The sequence below is a fragment of the Cynocephalus volans genome, chromosome 3 (genome assembly GCF_027409185.1).
Source record: "Cynocephalus volans isolate mCynVol1 chromosome 3, mCynVol1.pri, whole genome shotgun sequence".
Classification (NCBI taxonomy): Eukaryota; Metazoa; Chordata; class Mammalia; order Dermoptera; family Cynocephalidae; genus Cynocephalus; species Cynocephalus volans.
Genome location: NC_084462.1, coordinates 60,100,131 through 60,121,115, shown reverse-complemented (window position 1 = coordinate 60,121,115; position 20,985 = coordinate 60,100,131). Strand labels below are relative to the sequence as shown.

Here is a 20,985-nt window from a genome sequence, read left to right as displayed (position 1 = left end):
TGTTTTCTGAGTGTATGAAATATCCAACGTTCTTCTTTTTCTTTGTTTTCCTGTATTTTAACAAATAGCACTATCTGTGGTCCAATAGGTAACACCAGAAATTGTGCGATTACTTAACGAGTTCTCCACCATGCCCACAGGACCACACGTGCATGGGGATCAGATGACCTCATTCAGCTCTTTAGTGTCTTTAGGAACAGGCTTGCCTTGGCCTGGGAGGTGGCCTGGGTGAATAGAGTTCCCAAGCTTCTGGTATTTCCCCCGAGTGGGTCTGTCAGTCTGGGGGATGGCTCTGCTCCTGTGTCCAGTGTCAAAGTGAAAATAAAGAGTCACGTAGGAGGAAGCGTGGGAAGTGAGGGCAGGAATGGCCAAGTTCCCCAGCTGGGACCAGAACCACTCTTGAAGCCCTCACTGGGAGAAGTCGCCTCTCCTCCCAGCCTTCCCCAGTTCTCCAGCAGCTTATTCTACTGGTTCCTGTGCACATTTTTTTGTGTGTGTGACTGTGACCAATAATGGCTTAAAAATGGGCTATTTTCTTTATCATTCCTTTCTGCAAATTTATTAGAAAATCATTAATAAACTTATTATACATGTGAAATAGTTCCCTTGGAAACAACCTTTCTTAATGCTTATGACTGTATTTATTATGGTTGTGTCCCATCCAAAGTCAATTAAAATCTTAGCCCAGATGATATGTAAGCAAAGACAAGATGCAGCTTTGATACGTACCAAATCATTCCTTGGTTGTAGACTAAATGAAGCACATTCTCAGCTATTTTGAATTCCCCATATTCAGGCTACAGGAGAAAATTAATTGCTGCATTAAAAAAAGTTCCAAAGTTTTTTTGCATAAACCAGTTCATTACAGTCACGTGTATAGAATTCTTTGGTCTTATAGATACTTAGAGATCATGGCCTATGTGGCCATCCCAGAAAATGGAAAATATAAGAAGGAGGTGGAAACTCAGCTTTGTACACCCTTCTCCTTTCCCTCTCTCAGCCTAGGCATCAGGAAAGGTTGGATTTAGCCATATGAACTTCCCCAATGGATGAGGCATTTTACTTACAAACTTGCTTTCCAGGTCCCAACACCAGTAGTCACTCAAATACCGAACAAAAAGTCCTCGGAAGAAGTCTATGAGCAGAATGCTCGCCACGGTGAAGAGCATATCAATGATGGAGAGCTTCAGCATCTCCTGCAACACAGGGTGTCCTCAGATGCCACCACGCCCTGCCACTCCACTACCCACCTCTTCCTTCAGGGTCCTCCAGTCTCTGTGCATTCCTATGGGCCTGACCCAGTGGGTCCTCCAAGGGCATCTTCACTTCACAGCTGTATAAGGGGCAGTGGGCAGAGGGATGGGCTTCTGGCACATAATGGGTGCTCAATAAATATTTGTTAATTTGAATTTGAATTTTGATATTCAAAATCAGCATTACATGAAACTTGGAAAGAATCTAAGTCTCCTGTGGCCTGTGAGTCATTCCCACGGGATAATACTTCAGGATTGAGATGCTCTAAACAAGATTAAGTATCAAAGTGAAAGGCAAAATGGTTACAGGCACAGATTTTGGAGCAGATGCCTGGGCTTGGGTCTTCATTCTGCTCTTTACTATCTGTCCTTGGGCAAGTTACTTAACCACTTGTGCCTCAGTCTCCTCATCTGTGCCTATAAGGATGATAGTAATAGGACTCTTAACAGGACTAGTTGCTCATAACATGGCGCAGCACACAGTTAATACTGCATGGGTCTTTGCACTGATTATTATTATTATTAATGTTGAAATCTAGATAATCATAAATCTCATTGGACTGTACTTCTGTTTTCCATAAAATAAGGACAATGACACCTCAGGGAGTTGCTGGGGTTAAGCGATGGAATGGATGTGAAAGGGCTTGGTAAGGGGTGAAGGGAGACACCTGGCCAACGTATGTTTCCCAGCATTGGTCTTGAGGGCTCTGGGTGTAGATGGTGGTCCTGTTGGCTCTTGTAAGAGGCATGGTTGGAACACTCGCCTCTTCCAAGGCCCACGTGCTGTTGTTCCTGAGCCCTGTTCCAGGCTGAGGCATGGACCACTTCTCTTCAGGGGCTGTCCTGGTGGCAAAGAAGGTGGTAAACTCTGTCCAATGATTCGTGTTATTTTTGGTAGTACCTTCCTGTGGAAAGAGGGAGGGAGGGCAGAAAGAAAAAAAGTTGTCCACTTATTTATAAATAAGAGTCCATCATAGATACCAAGGGTGGAATCATTGCATTTCTTGGGAAATAAACATTCTCTCTCTCTCTGTCTCTCTCTCCTCTCTGTCTCTCTCTCCTCTCTCTCTCTCTCCTCTCTCTCTCTCTCCTCTCTCTCTCTCTCTCTCTCTCTCTCTGTGCATCCATTTGACTAGAATTGGCCCCAATAATGGAACAGGAGATGTAATGGATATTATTTACTGGTCCCTAGTAAGTGTCAGTAACTGTTCTAAGTAGCACATGTTATCTCTCCTCATCCTCACAAGACAGTTTCAGGTAAGGATTATTACCTCATGTTCAGACAAGGAGATTGAAGCTCAGTAAGTGGAGGTGTAATGCTCGAGGTCATGCTGCTAGGAAGTGGCAGGTAAGTACCAGGGTCTATGTAACCTCAAAGCCTTGATGCAGAAAAATTACTATCCACGGTTTCTTCTGCCTATAAGCTTTGAAATTTGATGCTAGTATGGTATGCCTTGGGCCAACAACCAGAAGAAATCTCCCCCTCCCGACCTCCCCATCACCACTATTCAGGATTTCCTTCCAGGTGGAACAGGATGAGAGTGGGCAGCAAAGCTACCCTCGGGTGGAGTGGATACTCCTGCCAGGCTGGCATGGTGGTGCCCATTCTGAACTGTTTCTGTGAGACGATTACTCTCTCCTGATTTTCTGAGTGAGTCCCATGGCCTGCTGCTCTTCCTGGAGAATCATTGGAATAGCTGTTGATAGTTTTCCCGATGAGATTCAAGGAAAGGGGGTAATATGGTACAAAGAGACTTGGAGTCAAAAGCCCCCAGTTCTCATCCCAGCATGGTCACTTACTAGCCATGAACCCCAGCCTTAGTTTCTTTATCTAGGAAATGGGACCTAATCTTTCTATGCTTACTTGAGAAGACCACACCGAGTTGAGTTTTGAACAAGATGTATGGAGTGCAAGTAAATAGTGATGTTGACAACCACAATGATGATCTGGTGTGTGGAGGGTGGGGTGAGGAGGGTTGGGTTGACAGGCAACTGCTGAGGATGGGACACTCACCTCAATGTTCATGCTGTTAACTTTGTCCAGGAGAGCAATGATCAAACTGTACAGATTTCCCAGATACAGCACAAGGACCCTGAAAGCCACAAGCCCACCTTGAGAGGCAAGACCAGCACACACAAGTCCATGGTTCTAGATCTACCACATGGATCTAGACTGTCATGGCTGTGCTAAAGACTGGCTGCCACACTGGGTTCCTTTCAGAATCACCTAGGGGGCATTTAAAAAAATACAGAATTCCAGAATCCATTCTGTTTCAGTAGGTGCAGATGGAGTCTGGGAATCTTTACAACCTTCTCAGGTGATTCCATGATAGCCCGTCCTTGGAACAGCATTTTAGAACCACTAGTGTAGCAGAAAGAATGTGAGTTTAGGAAGTGGGGATCTAAAGTGTGGTGTAAAGTGTGTGTCTTTGTGTCATGCTTTCTGGCTTATGAAGTGATTTTCTGCACATTACCTCGTTTGATCCTCACAACAGCTGTGTGAGGTACAAGTTATTATAATTCCCACTTAAGAGACAAGTAAGTTGTTTAACAGAGAGAGAGCTAAATGACCAGCTCAAGTCCAGTCCACACAGTTAAAACAAGATAGGATGCAACTCCAGGATCTCAGTGCTATGCCTCTGAATAGGGGCTGGGCATCTCTAGGGGACACCACTGTAACTCACACTGGCTTTCCCTTTGACACTTTGAAGGGTTTCCCTTTGGCATAGTGCCAGGACCTTTTTATCTCTGCACCTAGCACAGGGCAAGACCCTCAGCATACACTCAGGAAGTGTTGGCTGCAGGAAGGAGTGAATGAATTTCATCTGCGGTCTAGGCGTCGCCATGGGCCTTGGATAAAAGGCAACACAGGCTTCTGGTGAGTTAATGTAACTAAAATAATATGTCTTTCTCTTATTACAAGAATTAGCCCTAATTTGTTTGGGGTAAGTCTGTTGATGCCTCTGTTTCTCCAGTTTTGAACATGAATAATGAGGCCGATCTGTATAATACGATTGCCTTTAGACCAAATGCAATAATGGAATCAATTCTCCCCAAGCCCGCTAGTGAGGAAGGAGCTAAGGAAGGCACGTCTCTCTTCCAGGTCAAAAGAGGTGCTGAGCAAAGCAGAAAGAGCCGGGGCAGCAGCCAGGGGCTGAGAGCCTGTCCCAGATCTGCCCAGGGCTCTGAGGCGCTGAACAGCCTTGCAAACTTTCTAGTCGTGCTTTTCAATCTTTGACATGACAGCTGGATTTCAGGGGTTGGAAATCACAGCCTTTGAGCCAAACCCTACTCTTGCCTATTTTTTGTAAATAAAGTTGCACTTGGAACATGGCCCCACCCTTTCATTTGCTTATCGTCTATGGCTCTTTTCATGCTACAACCTGAGCACTGGGTAGTTGCGGCAGAGACTGGATGACCTGCAAAAACTAAAATATTCACTATCTGGTCCTTTCCAGAAGATATTTGCTGACTCTGAATGAGAGCAAGTCTTCCAAAAGTGGTCTGTGGAAATTGGTTCTGTAGACTGTGGTGAGGTGTCACAAGAGAAAACACAGTAAACCGTCGTCAACAGGGGTGGGGTGGGGACGAGTAAGTTGGGCTTTGAACACCTTCCTCTGCCACATGCAACTCAATAGGACCTCACTGAAACCTGTCAGTTTAACTTACAGATGAGGAGACCACACTCCAGGGAAGAGAGGTGGATCTTTCAGGAAAACAGTGGTAAAGCCAGTGCTAGAAATGAGGGCGGTTGTTATGACTCCTGCAGGGGGTGTCCCAGGATGTCCCCTCAGACACAGCAGCTTGCTGTTGCTCAGGTCTGCATTTACCACCTGCTGTCATAGGTACTGACAGTCCTGAATGGCCCAGAAGGTTCCAGGCATATCCACAAGAATCCCTTTGAGTCTATGCTTTTGGGGATTATTCAGCAAAGCATTAACTGTGTCTCTCATGTCTGGAAAAACAACATGGGTCTCTTTTACCATTCACAGTCGAACCACGGAGAGAACTCAACAGCAAGAAAAATCAGACACACTTCCCATCCTTTTCTTGCTCCACTTCTGTATCTGGTTTTTCCACCTGTTCCTCCCTCTCCCTCCTCCCCCAGCTCCTCCTCTGCTTTCTCTTCCCCATTTCCTCTCCATCCATTTCTTCTCTCCCTGTCCTCCTGGTCTTTTTCCTTCTTCCTCCTCCTCCCCTTTCTCTTGTATCCTGCTTTTGTTGAGCTGCACCCACAGGTAAAGCTCTGAGTACATGATGTAGAAAAGAAGCAAGGCCTGGCTCCTGAGGGACTTATGTTCCCACTGTGGGTGGGCAAATGGGTGAGCCACAATGGGGCATTTCCCAGCAAGGTTGCCATACCTTGCTAGCTGGAAGCGCAGAGTGGTCCGTGGGTGGTACATCTCCAGGGCGGCAATGAGGTCAAAGGCTGATGGTGCCAACATGGTAACAAGGGAGACCACCACGCTCACCTGCCAAGAGAGCCCGTGCATACCCCACGTTCCCCAGGGCCCCCATCCCAGCCTCACTTAGCTACATTGGGTCCCTTAGCCTAATGTTTGGTCCATGGGTATCCATGGGCATGTAGTTGCTATGTGGAAAATCTCCCCAAATCTCTGCTAATTAGCCTTTTTCAAAAGGCCGTCACTATTTTATCACAGGTTTATTCCTTTTAGGAACTCTCATTAAGTGTTCGGGGGACACTCGTCCATCTCTCTGGGATTCACTAGCATTTCTGCCACATTTTCCAGTTACCATCTTATTCTACTTGTACTTCCCTGACCTTGGACGGAAGATGAAAATAACTGCAACTATTAAGAATAGAAAAGGGAAGGCTGAGAGGTAATTTAATATTCTTTCTGTACATGGAAGATTAATTGTTTACAGAATTATTCCTGGCTCTCGTTTCTCTGTGCTTATGGCAAAAGAAAGAAGAGTTCTAGCTGGTACGCAAGATGTTGGAGATAAAATAAGAAATCATTTGTTAATATTTTTTTAAAAGCTATCCATCTATTTATCTGTAAACATACAAACACATATACATAACCCACTTAATTGACAAAACAGAAAGAGGTATGGGAAAAGTTTACCTAGTGTAGTCTCAGATTTTGGTAAATTATTGCACATTCATAAATTACATACTGGATAAATTGATGGCTATCTTATTACCTACACACCTGGCTTTTAAATCCCAAAGGATGATAACCATCTTCATAGAAGTGGTCCAAGAGGTGGTTTTCGTACTATTTCTGCCTTTTAAAATTTTAAAGGTAGATTGGGCCAACCTACCAGGACAATGATTTTATAACACACATTAAGAATTCTAAAATTGTCCGTTACCTTCCACTTAGTAATTTTCTATTGATGGGAATATGCACACAATGGGGGGAAAGGAACATTTAAAAACAGCCATTTGTGTGGAGCTGGTTCTGGAAGCATTATTTGTAATTTACAAAACATGGAAACTGCCTAAGTGTTCACAATTGGCACCTGGACAACTGTGACACATACAATGGAATACAAGGTTGTCATTCACGCATGTCTGCAGGGGGGGTGGTCAATTTCTGGAAGCATGGATGTGAACAAACAGATGTGAGAAAAACAAAACACAGTCAGACAAGGTCCTCGGTAAAGAACAGCATGAATGCTTCAAGGTATTTTTGAATCAAAATTTTTCTTAATGGAGACCTGCAAAACCATTCAGCTAAGTCTTGGAGCTGCCACTGTGGCTCATAGCCCATAGAGTCCAAGCTCTAGGACAAGAGGGCTGAACAGTTTCCCTAGAGATATTCCTTCCTAACCCACTTCTGAAACAGAGGGGCAGGCTACTTTTGCAGGGTGCATGCAGTGAGTACCTCGTTCTTTTCCCAGAGCGTCAGCTCCTTCTTGGACTGCTCCAGCTTTTGGGACCGGTCCACCACAAAGTAGATGAGATAAATGCTCCCAGCCAGTGAGAGAAGGACCAGGATGTTGGCAATGATCCTCAGGCAGATCGTTACCACCCTGGAGGGATAGGCAAGCATGAGGACAAGTACAGAAGGCTCTGCTCAGAGCACTACCGTGCACAGATATGCAACTTAGAGACCGAACACACCCACTGCCAGGGGAACTCTATGCCCTGAAGGATCACTGCCCTCCCACCCCCAGAATTCCTTATTTGCTAAGAGGTCAACGATGAGTCATAAATTCAACCAGCCATCATCAGTGAGGCTTTAAATAAACAAAGACACAAAGGAACGTCAGCGGTTTTAGCGTCTGAGTAGCTGGGTTTCAGTTCTTGCTTTGCTATGAAAAATTGGAGTCCTGCGATATGCGCCTTTCAGTTACAGGAGCTCAGGTAAATGTGTTCACCAGAGGGAGGGAGGGAGGACTTGTGATTCTGTCTGTCATTCCATATAATGAACCCGACATTGTACCACGTATTTCCTTAGTAGTTTATTAGCTGTCTTTTCCCTCTAGAATGTAAGGTCTCAATCCTTTGAGTCTTTTTCACTGCTGTATCCTCAGTTCTTAGAACAGGCATAGCACATAGAGGTGCTTAATCAATATTTGCTAGATGAACAAGTAAATAAAGGAATAACTAAAAGATCATGTGATGGTCACGGGGCTCATCTCTTTCCACATTCAGTCTCACCTCCCTCATGCCTCTCATGCTGTGGGCAGATCTCTAAATTAACGGTGATTCCAGGATCTCACATGTTTCCAGTCTTAACTGAAACACATCCACTTTTTCTGATACTGCAGGACAATTCACCATCTGACTCCAGTTGGCCTATTTTTAAGGTATCTTCTTCTGCCAACCTTGGGGCCTGTCTTAGCCTGGGTTTCCCTGTAAGCAGAACCTCAGGTAAAGGCCTGTTTATAGGTAGTTGATTTGAGAAGTGTTCCTAGAAAGCAAGGGTGAGGTCTGGGGGCGTGGAACAGGAGAGACAAGCCATCAATACAAAGCTGTGTGGTGGAATTGGCCACAGCTAGACACAACTGCAGAGCCTTCTAGGGACTTATGAAATGCCTCTGAGAGCTGTCTACCCGGCGTGAAGTTGAGAAGTGTTTATCCTGCTCCCTTTGGTCCAGGGTGACTTCATGAGTGTCAACTCCTAGCACTGCGCCCAGCCTGTTGGTTGCACGTGCATGCATGTTGACCAGCATCTTGGGGGTACCCCACATCACAGCATCTGCCCAGCCCTACCCAGCATGGGGGCTGGAGAATGGTGTGGCCAAGAGGATATGAAGGGGCACATGAGAGGTATACCATCCTCTCCATGAAGTTCCACCAGCTGCGGGCCTTGGGCAGGTCACGACACTGCCCTCTACATGCATCTTGGCCCTTCATCTGCACTTTGAGGAAATTCACTCCCAAATGAAATGATAAATGTCATCCTGCCTAGCAAAAATAAAAACATGGCACATTATTCTATTATTATTATTATTATCGTTATCAACTCTGGTGGAGGAGAGCTAAAGATAAAGACTCAGGGGGCAGAATCCCATCCTTTCATTTCACAGGTGAGGAAGTGCAGGTTTGGAAAGGTTGAGGGAGTTTCCCAGGTCATGGATGCTAAGGACAAAGGGAGAGCTAGAAACTGCATCTTTTGAATCCCTAGGGCCAGCCCTTCCTACACCACCTCTTGCTCCTTCTCCTCATCCCAGTGGCTGGATGTATTTCCTTAACTCCTTGTGTCTTTTTCTACAACAGGCTGAAGGGCTTTTCTGCACATTAGAAACTAGTGATGATAAGATGTGGGATGAGCAGATGTGTCTGTCCCTTGAGGACAGGGCCATTGTCCCTTCCTGGGAATGGCCTTCCCTTCCATCAGGTCTCTGGTTGAAGGTCTCACCCTCACAACCATAGCTCTCAGGCTCTTGAGAAGAAGCCCAAACCTAGGAAATCATCTTGTAAGGCTTGTGAACAAGAACTGGATAATATTTGTGTCGTATAACTTCAGAGATTTGTTTCTAAATAAAATTAGTCTTAGGAGCACTTATATATTTGTTTCATTTAGCAAACTAGAAGTTGGCACTGAAAATACCTCTTTTATTATCTAAGTAAAAGAATAGAAAACTGTTCAACCTCAGACCTCTCATGCTTGTCACACGATCTACGGCAGGAGGAAGCACTCTCAAACTCTGCTAAGGACAAATCACAGAGCTCCCACAGGTCACGTTACTAGAATCACATTGCTAGGAGAACAAAGAGCTGCCTGATGATGTATCTGGAAATTTTTGTACCAGATTGAAACGAAGCATATCAATGAATTTAGTATAGGGAGTATTAATACCTACATGTTTTTGCTTTTCTTCTTTTCCTGTTCTTCCAGGATAGCCTCCTTTAAAGAACAACACACACAGCATTAAAAGTTTAGCATCACCGTTAGACATAAATCATTGGAAATTATTTATCCAGTCCTTTAACTCATATCATCGCTGGCTAAGCTTTTATTCTGTAAGAGTCTATGGACACCAATGAATTTTAAATGTCGATGATCTAGTAATCAACTTGAAAAAAAGGAAACTGAAGACTGAGAAGAGGAAATGGAGATGGTACGAATGAGATGGTTCAGATTATCTAAAGGATTTTTTTTTTTCTCAAAATGGGGCACCATTTAGCTGTCTGGATAGCTTAGTAGACCCACATCTCTGAATGCTTTTAATTGCGTTGACTTCTAAGGGAAAAACAAAGCCTATATCCCTAACATATATGAGGGTACTTCATGGAAAAATAGAATTCAAAGATAATGCAGGAGGAGAGGCAAGGTGGCCGACCAGAGGGGTGTGGAGCTAGTCCCCCCTCAAAAAAAGAGACCAAAACAACCAACAAACAACTGTTCTTTGATGAGCAACCAGGAGATGGGAATAGCACCACAAAGAACAGAGCAGGGCATCCGCCTCTGCCCCACCGCAGAGACTGGCTTGGAGTCAGGTGGAGAGAAGGTAAGCTGGAAAAAACTTCAGCTGTGTCCACAAACGCTAGCAATCCCTGCCACAGGAGAGTCCCCCAGTCCTTTCTGGCCCCAAACCCAGTTTGAAAGCAGTGGGAGTTTGTGCAGCTTATGGTAGAAGCCGAGGGAGAGGAACCAACCCCTTCCGTCCTGAGCAGCTATGGCATAGTGCCATCTTGAAATTGAACCTGTGGCTGGAGGGCACCCTGCCCTGGACCCAGTGAAACTGACTCCTTTTATCTATATTCTACCACATTCACACAGGCACTAGCAGGACCATGACCCTGGCTGCCTGGAGCCTAGACCAGGCAGAAAGACTGAGACTCCAATGTCTGAGCCCATGTAGTACCCCATCCCCTTCATCAGGCAGGCAGATAGGCTGAGCAGGGAAGCTGCCAATAAGCAGCGATTCCCAACATTCACGTGCACCCACCCTGCACGTCTTGCAGACCTGCTGAACCCACAGGTGCCTGCACTGGCTGGCAGCCTTGCGGTAACCTCCTCTCCCCCTGCAACCCTCCACAGAGCCATCGGGGCTTGCTGCTTCCTTGCAGGCTTGCTGCAGGCTCAACAGCTGATCTGGCAGCCCTCTACAGAGCTGCTAGGACCTGTTGCACTGGCATACAACTGCTCCCAGACCGGCAGTGGACCAAGCAGGGGCTTTGACTCTCCAAGGCAGACCTCTACAGAGCTGCTGGGCTTGGCTGCTCCTTTGCAGATTTGCACCAGGCTCAACAGCTGACCCAGTCATCTGCAGAGCTGCCAGGCCCTGTGGTACCTGTACACACCTACTCCCTGACTAACAGTGGATTGGGTAGCAGATTTTCCTCCCCACAGCAAACTTCTAGAGAGCTACTGGGTCCTGTGGTTTTCTCCAGTCTCAACAGCCAATCCAGCGGCCCTCTACAGAGCTGCCAAATGACCTTTGACTAAGGCACTTAAAAACATACATTGGGGAAAGGACAGTCTCTTCAGTAAGTGGTGCTGGGAAAACTGAATATCTATGAGTAGAAGAATGAAATCAGACCTCTGTCTCCAAATACAAAAATCAACTCAAAATGGATTAAAGACTTGAATGTAAGACCTGAAACTAAAAAATTTCAGAAGAGAACACAGAAGACATGCTTCAGGACATAGGGCAGACAAAGATTTTATGAATAAGACCTCAAAAGCACAGGCAATAAAAGCAAAAGTAAAAAAATGGGATTTTATCAGACTAAAAAAGCTTCTGCACAGCACAGGAAACAATCAACAGAGTGAAGAGACAACCTACAGAATGCGAGCAAATAGTTGTAAATTATGCATCTGACAAGGGGCTAATTTCCAGAATATACAAAGAACTCAACTCAATAGTAAAAAACAAATAACCCAATTAAAAAATGGGCAAAGATCTGAACAGACATTTCTCAAAAGAAGACACACAAATGACTAACAGGTAAATGAAAAAATGTTCAACATCACTAATCACCAGGGAAATGCAAATTAAAACCACATTGAGATGTCATTTCACCCCAGTTAGACTGGCTATAATCAAAAAGACAGAAAATAAAAATTCTGGCAAGGACGTAGAGAAAGGGGATCTTTTACACACTGTTGGTGAGATTGTAAATTAGTACAGCCATTTTGGAAAACAGTATGGAAGTGCCTCAAAAAACTACAGACAGAACTACCATATGACCTAGCAATCCCACAACTGGGTATATACCCAAAAGAATGGAAAGCGTAAGGTCAAAGGGAAACCTGCACTCCCATGTTCATCACAGCTCTATTTACAATAGCCAAGATATAGAACAAACCTAAATGTCCATTGACAGATGACTGGATAAAGAAAATGTGGTACATATGCAAGATGGACTCCTACTCAGCCATGAAAAAAAGAATGAAATTTTGCCATTTGCAGCAACATGGATGAGCCTGGAGAAAATTATGTTAAGTGAAATAAGCCAGGCACAGAAAGAGAAATGCTGCATGTTCTCACTCATATGTGGGAGCTAAAATAGAGAGCAAAACAAAACAAACAAAAACCAGATATAAAAAATAACACTAATAAGTTGAATTGTTAAAAAGAGAGAGAACTGTGGTTACTAGAGGTGGGAAAGGGGAGGTGGAGGGGGGTACTGAGAGGCTGGTTAATTGACACAAAATTACAGTTAGATAGGAAGAATAAGTCTTATTGATGTACAGTCTATCCAGGAATCTATAATTAATGATTTACTGCATTTTATCAAACGACTAGAAGAGAGGAGATCAAATGTGTTTATCTCAAAGAAATGATCAAGTTTTGCAATGATGAATACGCCAATTACCCCAAATAGATCATCACACGTTGTACACATGTATTGAAATATAACTCTGAACCCCATAAATGTGTACAATCAACATGTTTCAAGAAAAATATTTTTCTAGATGTGGAAAAAAATAAAAATAAAAAGCCATCATACAAAAATAAAAACAAAGATAATGCAAATATTACCATGAACTTTTTGAAATAACCTCATACGTACTTATTTATTTTCAGGTTACATATATACAACATGGCAATAATGCATTATGCAAATTATCAAAAATACACAAACTAAAATTTTTAAAGGATGAAATAAAAAATAAAAATAAAGAGAAGTGCCAATATTTTCTCCCGCACTCCAGGGGGTCATTTGGGCATTTCCTGGGGCGTGTTCGCCTCACATTGGAAACAGCCACCCTGGACCATGAGCACCACAGGAAGTAGATGGTGCTGACTCTTCCAGCAGAAGGCCAGAGGCTCACTCTACAGATGCTGTCTGCAGAGCCCAGGCCCACGGAACCCTCGCTTACTCACCCTGATGCTGTTCACGATGGCAGCCGTTTTGCTCTCTGCAGCCTCTGGGTTTCCAATGAGGTAATCCCAGGCACAAAACACCCGCCAGCAGAAGGTGTAGTTTTCATTGGAAGCACTGGCAAGGCTCATGCGGGAGTTCTTAGCCATCCTGAAAGAGAGGACCCAGTTCTCCTCTCCATGCACGTTTCTTGCTCCCAAGTTTGCTCTGATTTTCCTCTTAGACTGTAACATCTAGTTAGAGGTCTAAGTCTTCCAGGTTGGCTCTTGAGGCTGCCAGGAGCTGAGCTGGAAAACTTCAAGTGAACTGAAGGCCCCTAAGTCACTGCTGATGAACAGCTGATGAACTGTTGTGTCTGCATTGTTTTGCTTATTTTTATCTTTTTTATCCCAAACACTTTCCCAACATGTCACAAGAGGCAGGGCGATGAAGGATGAGAGCACAAATCAGACAGATCTAGCTGGTGAATGAAGGGGGATGAGGGCTGGGCTCTGCCCTGGCTTTGGAGCCTCTCTGTCAGCCTGCGTTTACCTATATCCTACATAGAAACACAGGGTGCTAATTAAGCTGGAAAGGAACCCGGTGATTTTCTGATCCAAGCTGCCCATTTTACAGATGAGGCCCAGAGAGGGAAAGTGAGCTGCTGCAGGCCTCACAATGGGGGTGGTGCAGGACTCCTCGGCCCTAGCATGTGCTTTCTTAAGTATTGTGCCTCCTCTCAACAATAAACTAGAGGTGTCAACTGCATCACAGTACTGACAGGCCTGGCCCTTGCAGAATCTGTAGCTGCGTCACAGGAAACATACAGCCAAAGAAAGATATTTTGCTTTCTGCAAACTTTGGCCAGCTAGACTTTATTGTTCATATCTCTATTAGTTCAGCTGCAACATTATCTAAAATTACATTAACTGAGGTCTATACAATTCTTGTCTCTCTAGACCCAACACAGAATCTAGCACAAGTAGTAAGTGTTCAATAAGTGCTGGTTAAAATGAACATACCTCTTTTAGCCTTGGTGTCCTCATTTGTAAAATGGGTACAGTTATGTCTTAACTTTACAGGGTTATTGACAAGATTAAATGAGATCACACACATCATTAATTCTTGATGTATTTTGAGAAAGTGAGCAGTCATACTTTTTTAAAAGAATGATGAAGCTATAAGCAAACACTGCCATCCCCACCAGGAAATATGCCAAGGGCAGCCGGTAGCCAGCTCTCCCAATCCTCCTCTCCCTGCCATAATAGCCATAGAAGAGGACTGAGTACTGGAGGTAGCCCTGTAAAGAGAACACTCAATGTCATTTCTGATTCTCAGGTGTGGCCCATTAACCCCCTCCCTCAAGATAAGAATGTGGCCAAAGCATCAACCTCACCCCCAGGGACCAGACAGTGTCCAGGTCTCGGGCAGATGCAACATGCTCCTTGGGGATGGTCTTGCTGGCTGTGCTTCCAAAGGGCTGGCCTGCAATCAGCTGGAGAGAGAGGATACGATGTCATGTGGTCCTCTGGGTAGGGGAGGACCAGAAGAAAAGGGGAAGTTTATTTCCACGTGTCTGTAAAAATGCCACACATAAGAGATCTCCAGGGGAGTGGATTTCTGCTTGACTCTCATTGATGGACAATTAATCATGGATAGCCAGATTTGCTTTTTGCCTGACCAGGGTCTGCCTCAGATATGGCTTCTATGAGTAGATTATTGAGGTCACTGGGTTTCTATGATGGCATGGGAAATGGCACATTTACTTTGTGAGGATGAAGTTTAGTAGAAATATGGGTTTTATCTGAACACAGGGTTGGGAAACTGGCCCATAGGCCAAATCCAACCAGTCAACCTCTTTTTGTATAGACTGAGAGCTAAGATGGTTTTTGCATTTTTAAATGGTTGGGAAAAAATCAAAAGAACAATATTTTGTGACACATGGAAATTGCATAAAACTCAAATTTCACCATTAATAAATAAAATTTTATTGGAACACAGCCACACTCATTGGTACCATCTACAGTAGCTTTTGCGCTATGTGGCAGAATTGAGTAGTTGTGACAGACACTGAATGGCCCACAAAGCCTAAAATATTTGCTCTCTGTCCCTTTACAGGAAAAGTTTGCTGTTCCCTGCCCTATTTTTACACATACATTATCCTTCCCACAAGGAACGAGAGGAGTCATTTATACTGTGTTACCCTACTGTCTCCTTTTTCTAATGAGTGATACTTATTTCTCTCCTGAAGCAGTTCTTACCTCTGGAATGACAATAAAAGCACCTGTCATAATTGTGAGCACAATATTAATCCCAAATAACCATCTCAAGAATATGAAATAGGACGCAACACCTGATCCAAAATGACCTAAAGAAAGACGAGACAATGAGAAGTTGATATAAAATCCTCACAGTGCAAGAAATTCCTCATAAAGCAATACCATAGATTTTTTTATATCAGCAGGGCATAGAGTAAGAATGCCATTATTGCATCAGAGAGTTCCCCCAATTTAAATGGATCAAGATGCCCATGAATACTTACCAGTTCTAGATGCAAAAAAAATAAAATAAAAATCCTACTTCGCCTAAATACTATTTGAGAATCATTTCCCAGTGACAAATTAATCCAAAGTGCTGTTATGAAATCTACAATATTTTATGTATGTTTAGAAGTGCCCTCATCTTTGGGGAATTTGATATATTTTCTATTTAGCGTCATTTCAAGAATTCCAAGGATTTTCCCAAGGGTCCTTTCGCCTTAATTTCAAGATAAAAAACAATTAGTTAGATATGAACGATGGGGGAAAGCAGGTGAAGGGCATGTGGGAAATCTCTTTGCAACTTTTCTATACATCTAAACTTATTTTAAAATACAATGTGTAGTAAAAAAACAAATTTCTATCTATTGAGACAGTCCAGAAGCATAGAAGAAATTAGATGAGGATATAGGTGATACTTGGATGACATTCCGGAGTAGGTGACTTTGTGACATACTTAAAAAAAGAACATCTCTTCAATTTTTAATTTAAAATCTGGTTATGCTTGTCATGGTAAGTAGAAAAACACAAAACATCACAAAGAAAACAAACAAAAAAATCTATTTCAAAATCACTAAATTGAAATCACTACTAGAATTATCTCCTATTAAAATTTTAGCATAACTCTCCATTATATGTATGATTTTTAAGAATAAAAATTGGCATCTCACTATAGCATGCATCTTCAGTTATCAATATATAACAAACATTTTCTCATGCCAAAAATACTTGCTATAAAACGAACTTCATTGTTCCATCAAGTGAATTTTTCATCATTTATTTAACCTGTCCCCCATTACTTGACATTTGGAAGTTTCCAACTTTTCTCTAGGGTAAATCGCTCTACGATAAATAATTTCTGTCTAAAGTCAGGTTCCCTTGAAGTAGAGCTTGAGGAAGGGATTCAGCTACACATGATTAATTGGGGAAGTGCTCCCAGGAGAGAGGGCGTGAGGGAGTCGGGGTGGGTCAGGGGAAAGAGCTGAGCACAGATATGGTCCCAGCTGGAGCCTAGCTTAGTCTGATTTCCTGGGGAGCTCTGGAGCGTGAATTGCACCACAGAGCTGGTGCTACTTGGAGGAAGGGGTCACACTTGATACCTGTCAGTCAGTTGGCCATTGCCTCTAGGCTCTAGGTGGGCTTGGGGGAGAAGGAGAAGACTGTGCCACACATTTGGGACCAGGTTGGCCACGGGCAAGTCACTAAAGCAGGGGGCAGCTGTGTGTCATTTGGACCAGCCAATTAGAGGGGACCTGGGTGGGGCACCAATAGCCCCCACTGCAGCCTTGTCTGTTGACTTTGTGTGGCTTTTGTTGTTGTTTTCTCTGGTTGTTAGGAAACCGAAGAGTTTTACCAAAAGACACAAACGTTTTGAAGATTTTTGGTCCACATTATAACTTTTTTCTAGAAATACAATTTACATTTCCACCAGCTGTGTATAAAAGTACTTGATTTCATTTACATATTGAAGATGTTTTTTCCAGTTTGTCATCGAACTTTCTGCTTTATTTTTTAATGCACATAAAATTTCTTTTTTATGTAATGAAATATAACAATACTTTCCTCGATGATTTTCTCCTTCACTTTATGATTAGATAGGTTTCCATTCTGGGATGAAGTCACCTATGTTTTCTTTAATTCTTTCTTGGTTTCCTATTATATATTTAAAGAATGAAACTTTAAAGTAAAGAATCTAAACTTACTCTTTAAAACACTTGAATCTGCTGTTTCAGCACAATTTATGGAATTTGGACTGACTCCAATAATTACCATATGCTGAAGATCTTTGTGTATTCCTGTCTATTCCTGAATTTTTTGCTTATTCCTTGATTTGTCAGTCTATTTCTGCACTATGCTATACTGTTTCAATTGTTTAGCTTTTATATGTATTTTTAACATCTTGGTCATGTAACTTTATTTGCATTCTTCCTTCAGAAAATTTGTTTTGATTAATTTCTTGGATGTTTTACTTCCATGTGAATTTTATAATCATCTTGTCAAGTACGCAAAACAATATATTGAGATATTTATTGGAATTGCATTAAGTTTGTTAATTGATTTAGGGAAAATCAATCCAAATATTAAATTGTTCCACGTTTTTTACAAAACTTTTATGACCTGTGGTCCAATTTTACAGATTTCTTTATTTCAGACATTGTTAGGTTTATTCCTGGTTTTGTATGTGTATTGTCTGTGTGTGTTTGCAAGTGTGATTGTGGATGTGATTTATTTATTTTTTAGGATGTCTTCTAAATGGTTATAGTCATCTCTGTGAAAATGCAGACTTTTGTATTTGTTTTTGCTATTCCCCATGGTACCCTCTTATTTATCCTCACAGTTTTTAACTTGATCCTTTTGGATCCTTGTGTCTGACTGAATGAATGAGCTAGAGAGGACAGCATCAGAAGGGATCATGGAAAGGATTGTTCCCATCTCGGGAGGTGGTGGGGACAGGCACTGTCTCCTCCATCTCTGTTGACCACCACCTGTGCAGGTGCCTTTGGCTGCACAGTGTGGGGACTGGAACACATCAGACTCTTCTTAGGCTGTGGATCGGCCACTAGTACTGCATTCCTGCCCCACTCCTCTAAGTGAAAATACTTACTCTCTATTTTCTTTATCCTCATTTCCCAGGGAATGAAGATGACCACAAAGTTACAGGCGAGACGAGCAAATTTCCGCCAGAGCTAGAAAGGAGAGAGCAGGATTAGAGAACTTCACATTCATGAAGATGGCAGTGGCTCTGTGATATTAGAGTCCTAAATGGAGGAGGGGACTTCCAAACGCACCCCCTGATGCATTTAATTATGGCTTAATAGGCCTTCTAGGACCAAAGTAGCTGCCTTGTTTTCTCTGTATTCCTGACCAGATGAGTGTGCACCTGCTTTGAGCTCTGAGCTCTGAGCTGTGGTGTCTGTATTAAGGTGCATATGCTCTAGGGTTGCAGCTTACCTTATTCATACCATTCCTGAGGCAGGGACTAAGAACAGTGGAAATTACTTAAGGAATGATGTCTAAATACACCCACTTGATCTCATTGTAGACCTAAGATAGCTCAGGGAGTAGGCTCCAGTAATCGGCATGGCTAACAAACTCCCCAGGTGATTACAACTGTATCTGTGTCTAAGTACCAAAAGTCCAGAGCCTATCCTGAAATGAGTGCCGTGCTATCATGTGCCTCACATCCTGCAGCACAACTAGGTTCCCAGGCTCCCTCCTGGCCAAAGCTGTGAGAGATGAAGTCTTGAAATTTGTCTTATGAGTTTAAGACACAATTGCCAGAAGTTCAAAAAAATTTTTTTTCTCAAGGGAGAACAAAACAAAATGTTCTCTTACACCAGCTCTGTTCTCCAACAAAGTTGGCAGGTTGTGCGTTTTAACGCATGAATAATCTGGGTTTGTGTTGGAAGCAAATTACATCATTGCAGAAAAAAAGGTTGCAAATGTAGTTACAGCAGTCTGAACTGTAAGACAGCACATAGTCCTGATACAGGCACATATGATAATGTCATTCTGGATGTATCTGCTAAGGGCAGAACAGCTGTGTGTAAATGAAAATCTGAATTTTATCAGTAGTTGGAATTGCTCATCTTTTGCTCATGATTCAAGGGCCAGCTCACATACAGCCACTCCCATGAAGACATCACACAGATTCTCTGTAGCCAGAAGGAAATTCTTCCATCTGTAAACACCCTTAGCCATAACTTCTGGTCTCTCTTATGATGTTTACTATATCCTACCTTGCACTGCTTCTACTTTGTTCAGCTGGCTTATCTTCTAGAGCACAGAGAGGAAGACCAAGGCTTTCTGATCTTTTATCCCCAATAGCATCCAGAGGCAGGAGTGATCAAACATTCTTTGGCAAGTGTTTAGGTTTGGAAAGCATTTGAGTCTTTTGCCTCTTTTAAATTTGTGAAGTCTAAGAAACACTGGACAGATGGCCAGAGACATGAGTTCTAGCTCCAGCTCTACATCTATTGACTATGTGCCCCAGGGGCAGTTATTTTCGTTCCTTGGGATTCTGTTTCCTCATCTGCACAAGGAGCAGTAGGATTCAATCAGTGGCATTCAGAGTTTTTTTAAAATTTAAAATTGCATGAGAATTGAATGAAATAAGCTAAAGTAATGCAGCTTTTATAGGTAGGAGATGCGAAGTCTTCTCCCCGGCCTCTGATGCTTCAGAAGCCAGGACCCCCAAACTCAGTTATAGAGAGCACTGTAGTGAATGACCCCCAATGCTCATTCTGATAATGACAGTCTATTCTAGCTTTGCCTAAAGAAGCTTCCTAGAGGCAAACACGATTGGAAAAGGTGATTCATTGATGACCAAGATTCTATAAGGCATGGAAAAAACACCATGCTTCCTTGATGCTTTGCATCAAGTCTTCCTGGCAAAAGCCTTGAAACTCTGAAATGGTTCAAGATTTTCAGAGCAAGGCAAAAACAAAACAAAGCAAATCAAAACTTGAAAGAAAGAGATTCTAACTGTGGGCTTGGGTTATTGAGTTTGGGTAAACTGAGAATAAGCTCATTCTTTCCTCTTTGGAAAAGTTTATGAGTTCACCTGGAATAAATGTGTTCTAACAACATGTGTAATAGTTTGTGAAAAATGTATTCATTCATGGCATGTATTGAGCACCTAGGTTGTGTTTTCCTGTGGATAAACATAGTGGACATGCCAGATGTCAGCTGGTGTGGAGTTTGCACTCAGGTAGAGCAAGACAGCTGCAAACAAGTCAATGCTACTGTGGGACACAGTCTCTTAGGACTGAGGAGAAGACAAGGAGGTCAGGGAAGGTTTAGCTGGGGAGGTCATACCTGAGTTGAGTCTTGAATGAAAAGGAATCAATACTAAAAAAAAACCAACAAACAAACAAAAAAACAAATTGGAAGAGCAGCCATCTAGGAAGGGAGAGTAGCCAGTACAAGTCTTTGGGTTAGCACAAGCTGGGCATTTTACAGAAGAGGAGGGAAGAGAGAGGAGTGAGATGAAGTTAAATGGGTAGGCAGTGACCATATCAGGTGGGCATGGGAAAGAGTTTGATTTTAATTGTAAGTGTAATTACAGCCATTATCATCATCATCATCGTCATCGTCGTCGTCATCATCATCAAGGGATGGCATGAGCGGTTTACTGTTTCAAGGGTTGCCTGGCTGGCTCCTGTGTGAAGGTGAGTGGATTACAGAGACATGAGTGACAGCAGGAGGACCCATTGGGAGGTCATCAGTCAATATGCCATCATTGGCTGGTGCTTTGAGTCCTACACAGAGGAAGGGTTCTTGCCAAATTATGCCATGAAGGCTCTTGGGGGGAGTGACTTCTCTTGTTGGTTTCATGTGGAAAACAAAAGACATAAAATGTTAGATTTAAAAGGAATCTTAAGAATCAAGCATAAAAAGCATATCACTTTAGAAGTCATTTGCCCAGAGCAGGGAAACAATGGCAGAAAGGCCCTGGTGT

General features: G+C 42.9%; 1 protein-coding gene across 1 annotated transcript in view; it reads right to left on the bottom strand.

Moving 5' to 3' along the window:
* The window catches only part of TMC3 (transmembrane channel like 3), a 38,837-nt gene that overhangs the window by 9,715 nt on the left and 8,137 nt on the right, over positions 1 to 20,985 (bottom strand). Inside the window, exons 4-15 of the mRNA XM_063091781.1 lie at positions 18,130 to 18,211; positions 15,249 to 15,355; positions 14,384 to 14,482; positions 14,145 to 14,287; positions 13,011 to 13,158; positions 9,537 to 9,580; positions 7,109 to 7,256; positions 5,616 to 5,725; positions 3,268 to 3,346; positions 1,922 to 2,158; positions 1,068 to 1,196; positions 730 to 797 (exon numbers count right to left, since the gene is read on the bottom strand). Coding sequence (XP_062947851.1) covers positions 730 to 797; positions 1,068 to 1,196; positions 1,922 to 2,158; positions 3,268 to 3,346; positions 5,616 to 5,725; positions 7,109 to 7,256; positions 9,537 to 9,580; positions 13,011 to 13,158; positions 14,145 to 14,287; positions 14,384 to 14,482; positions 15,249 to 15,355; positions 18,130 to 18,211 — 1,394 coding nt within the window. The remainder of the gene's footprint in view (positions 1 to 729; positions 798 to 1,067; positions 1,197 to 1,921; positions 2,159 to 3,267; positions 3,347 to 5,615; positions 5,726 to 7,108; positions 7,257 to 9,536; positions 9,581 to 13,010; positions 13,159 to 14,144; positions 14,288 to 14,383; positions 14,483 to 15,248; positions 15,356 to 18,129; positions 18,212 to 20,985) is intronic.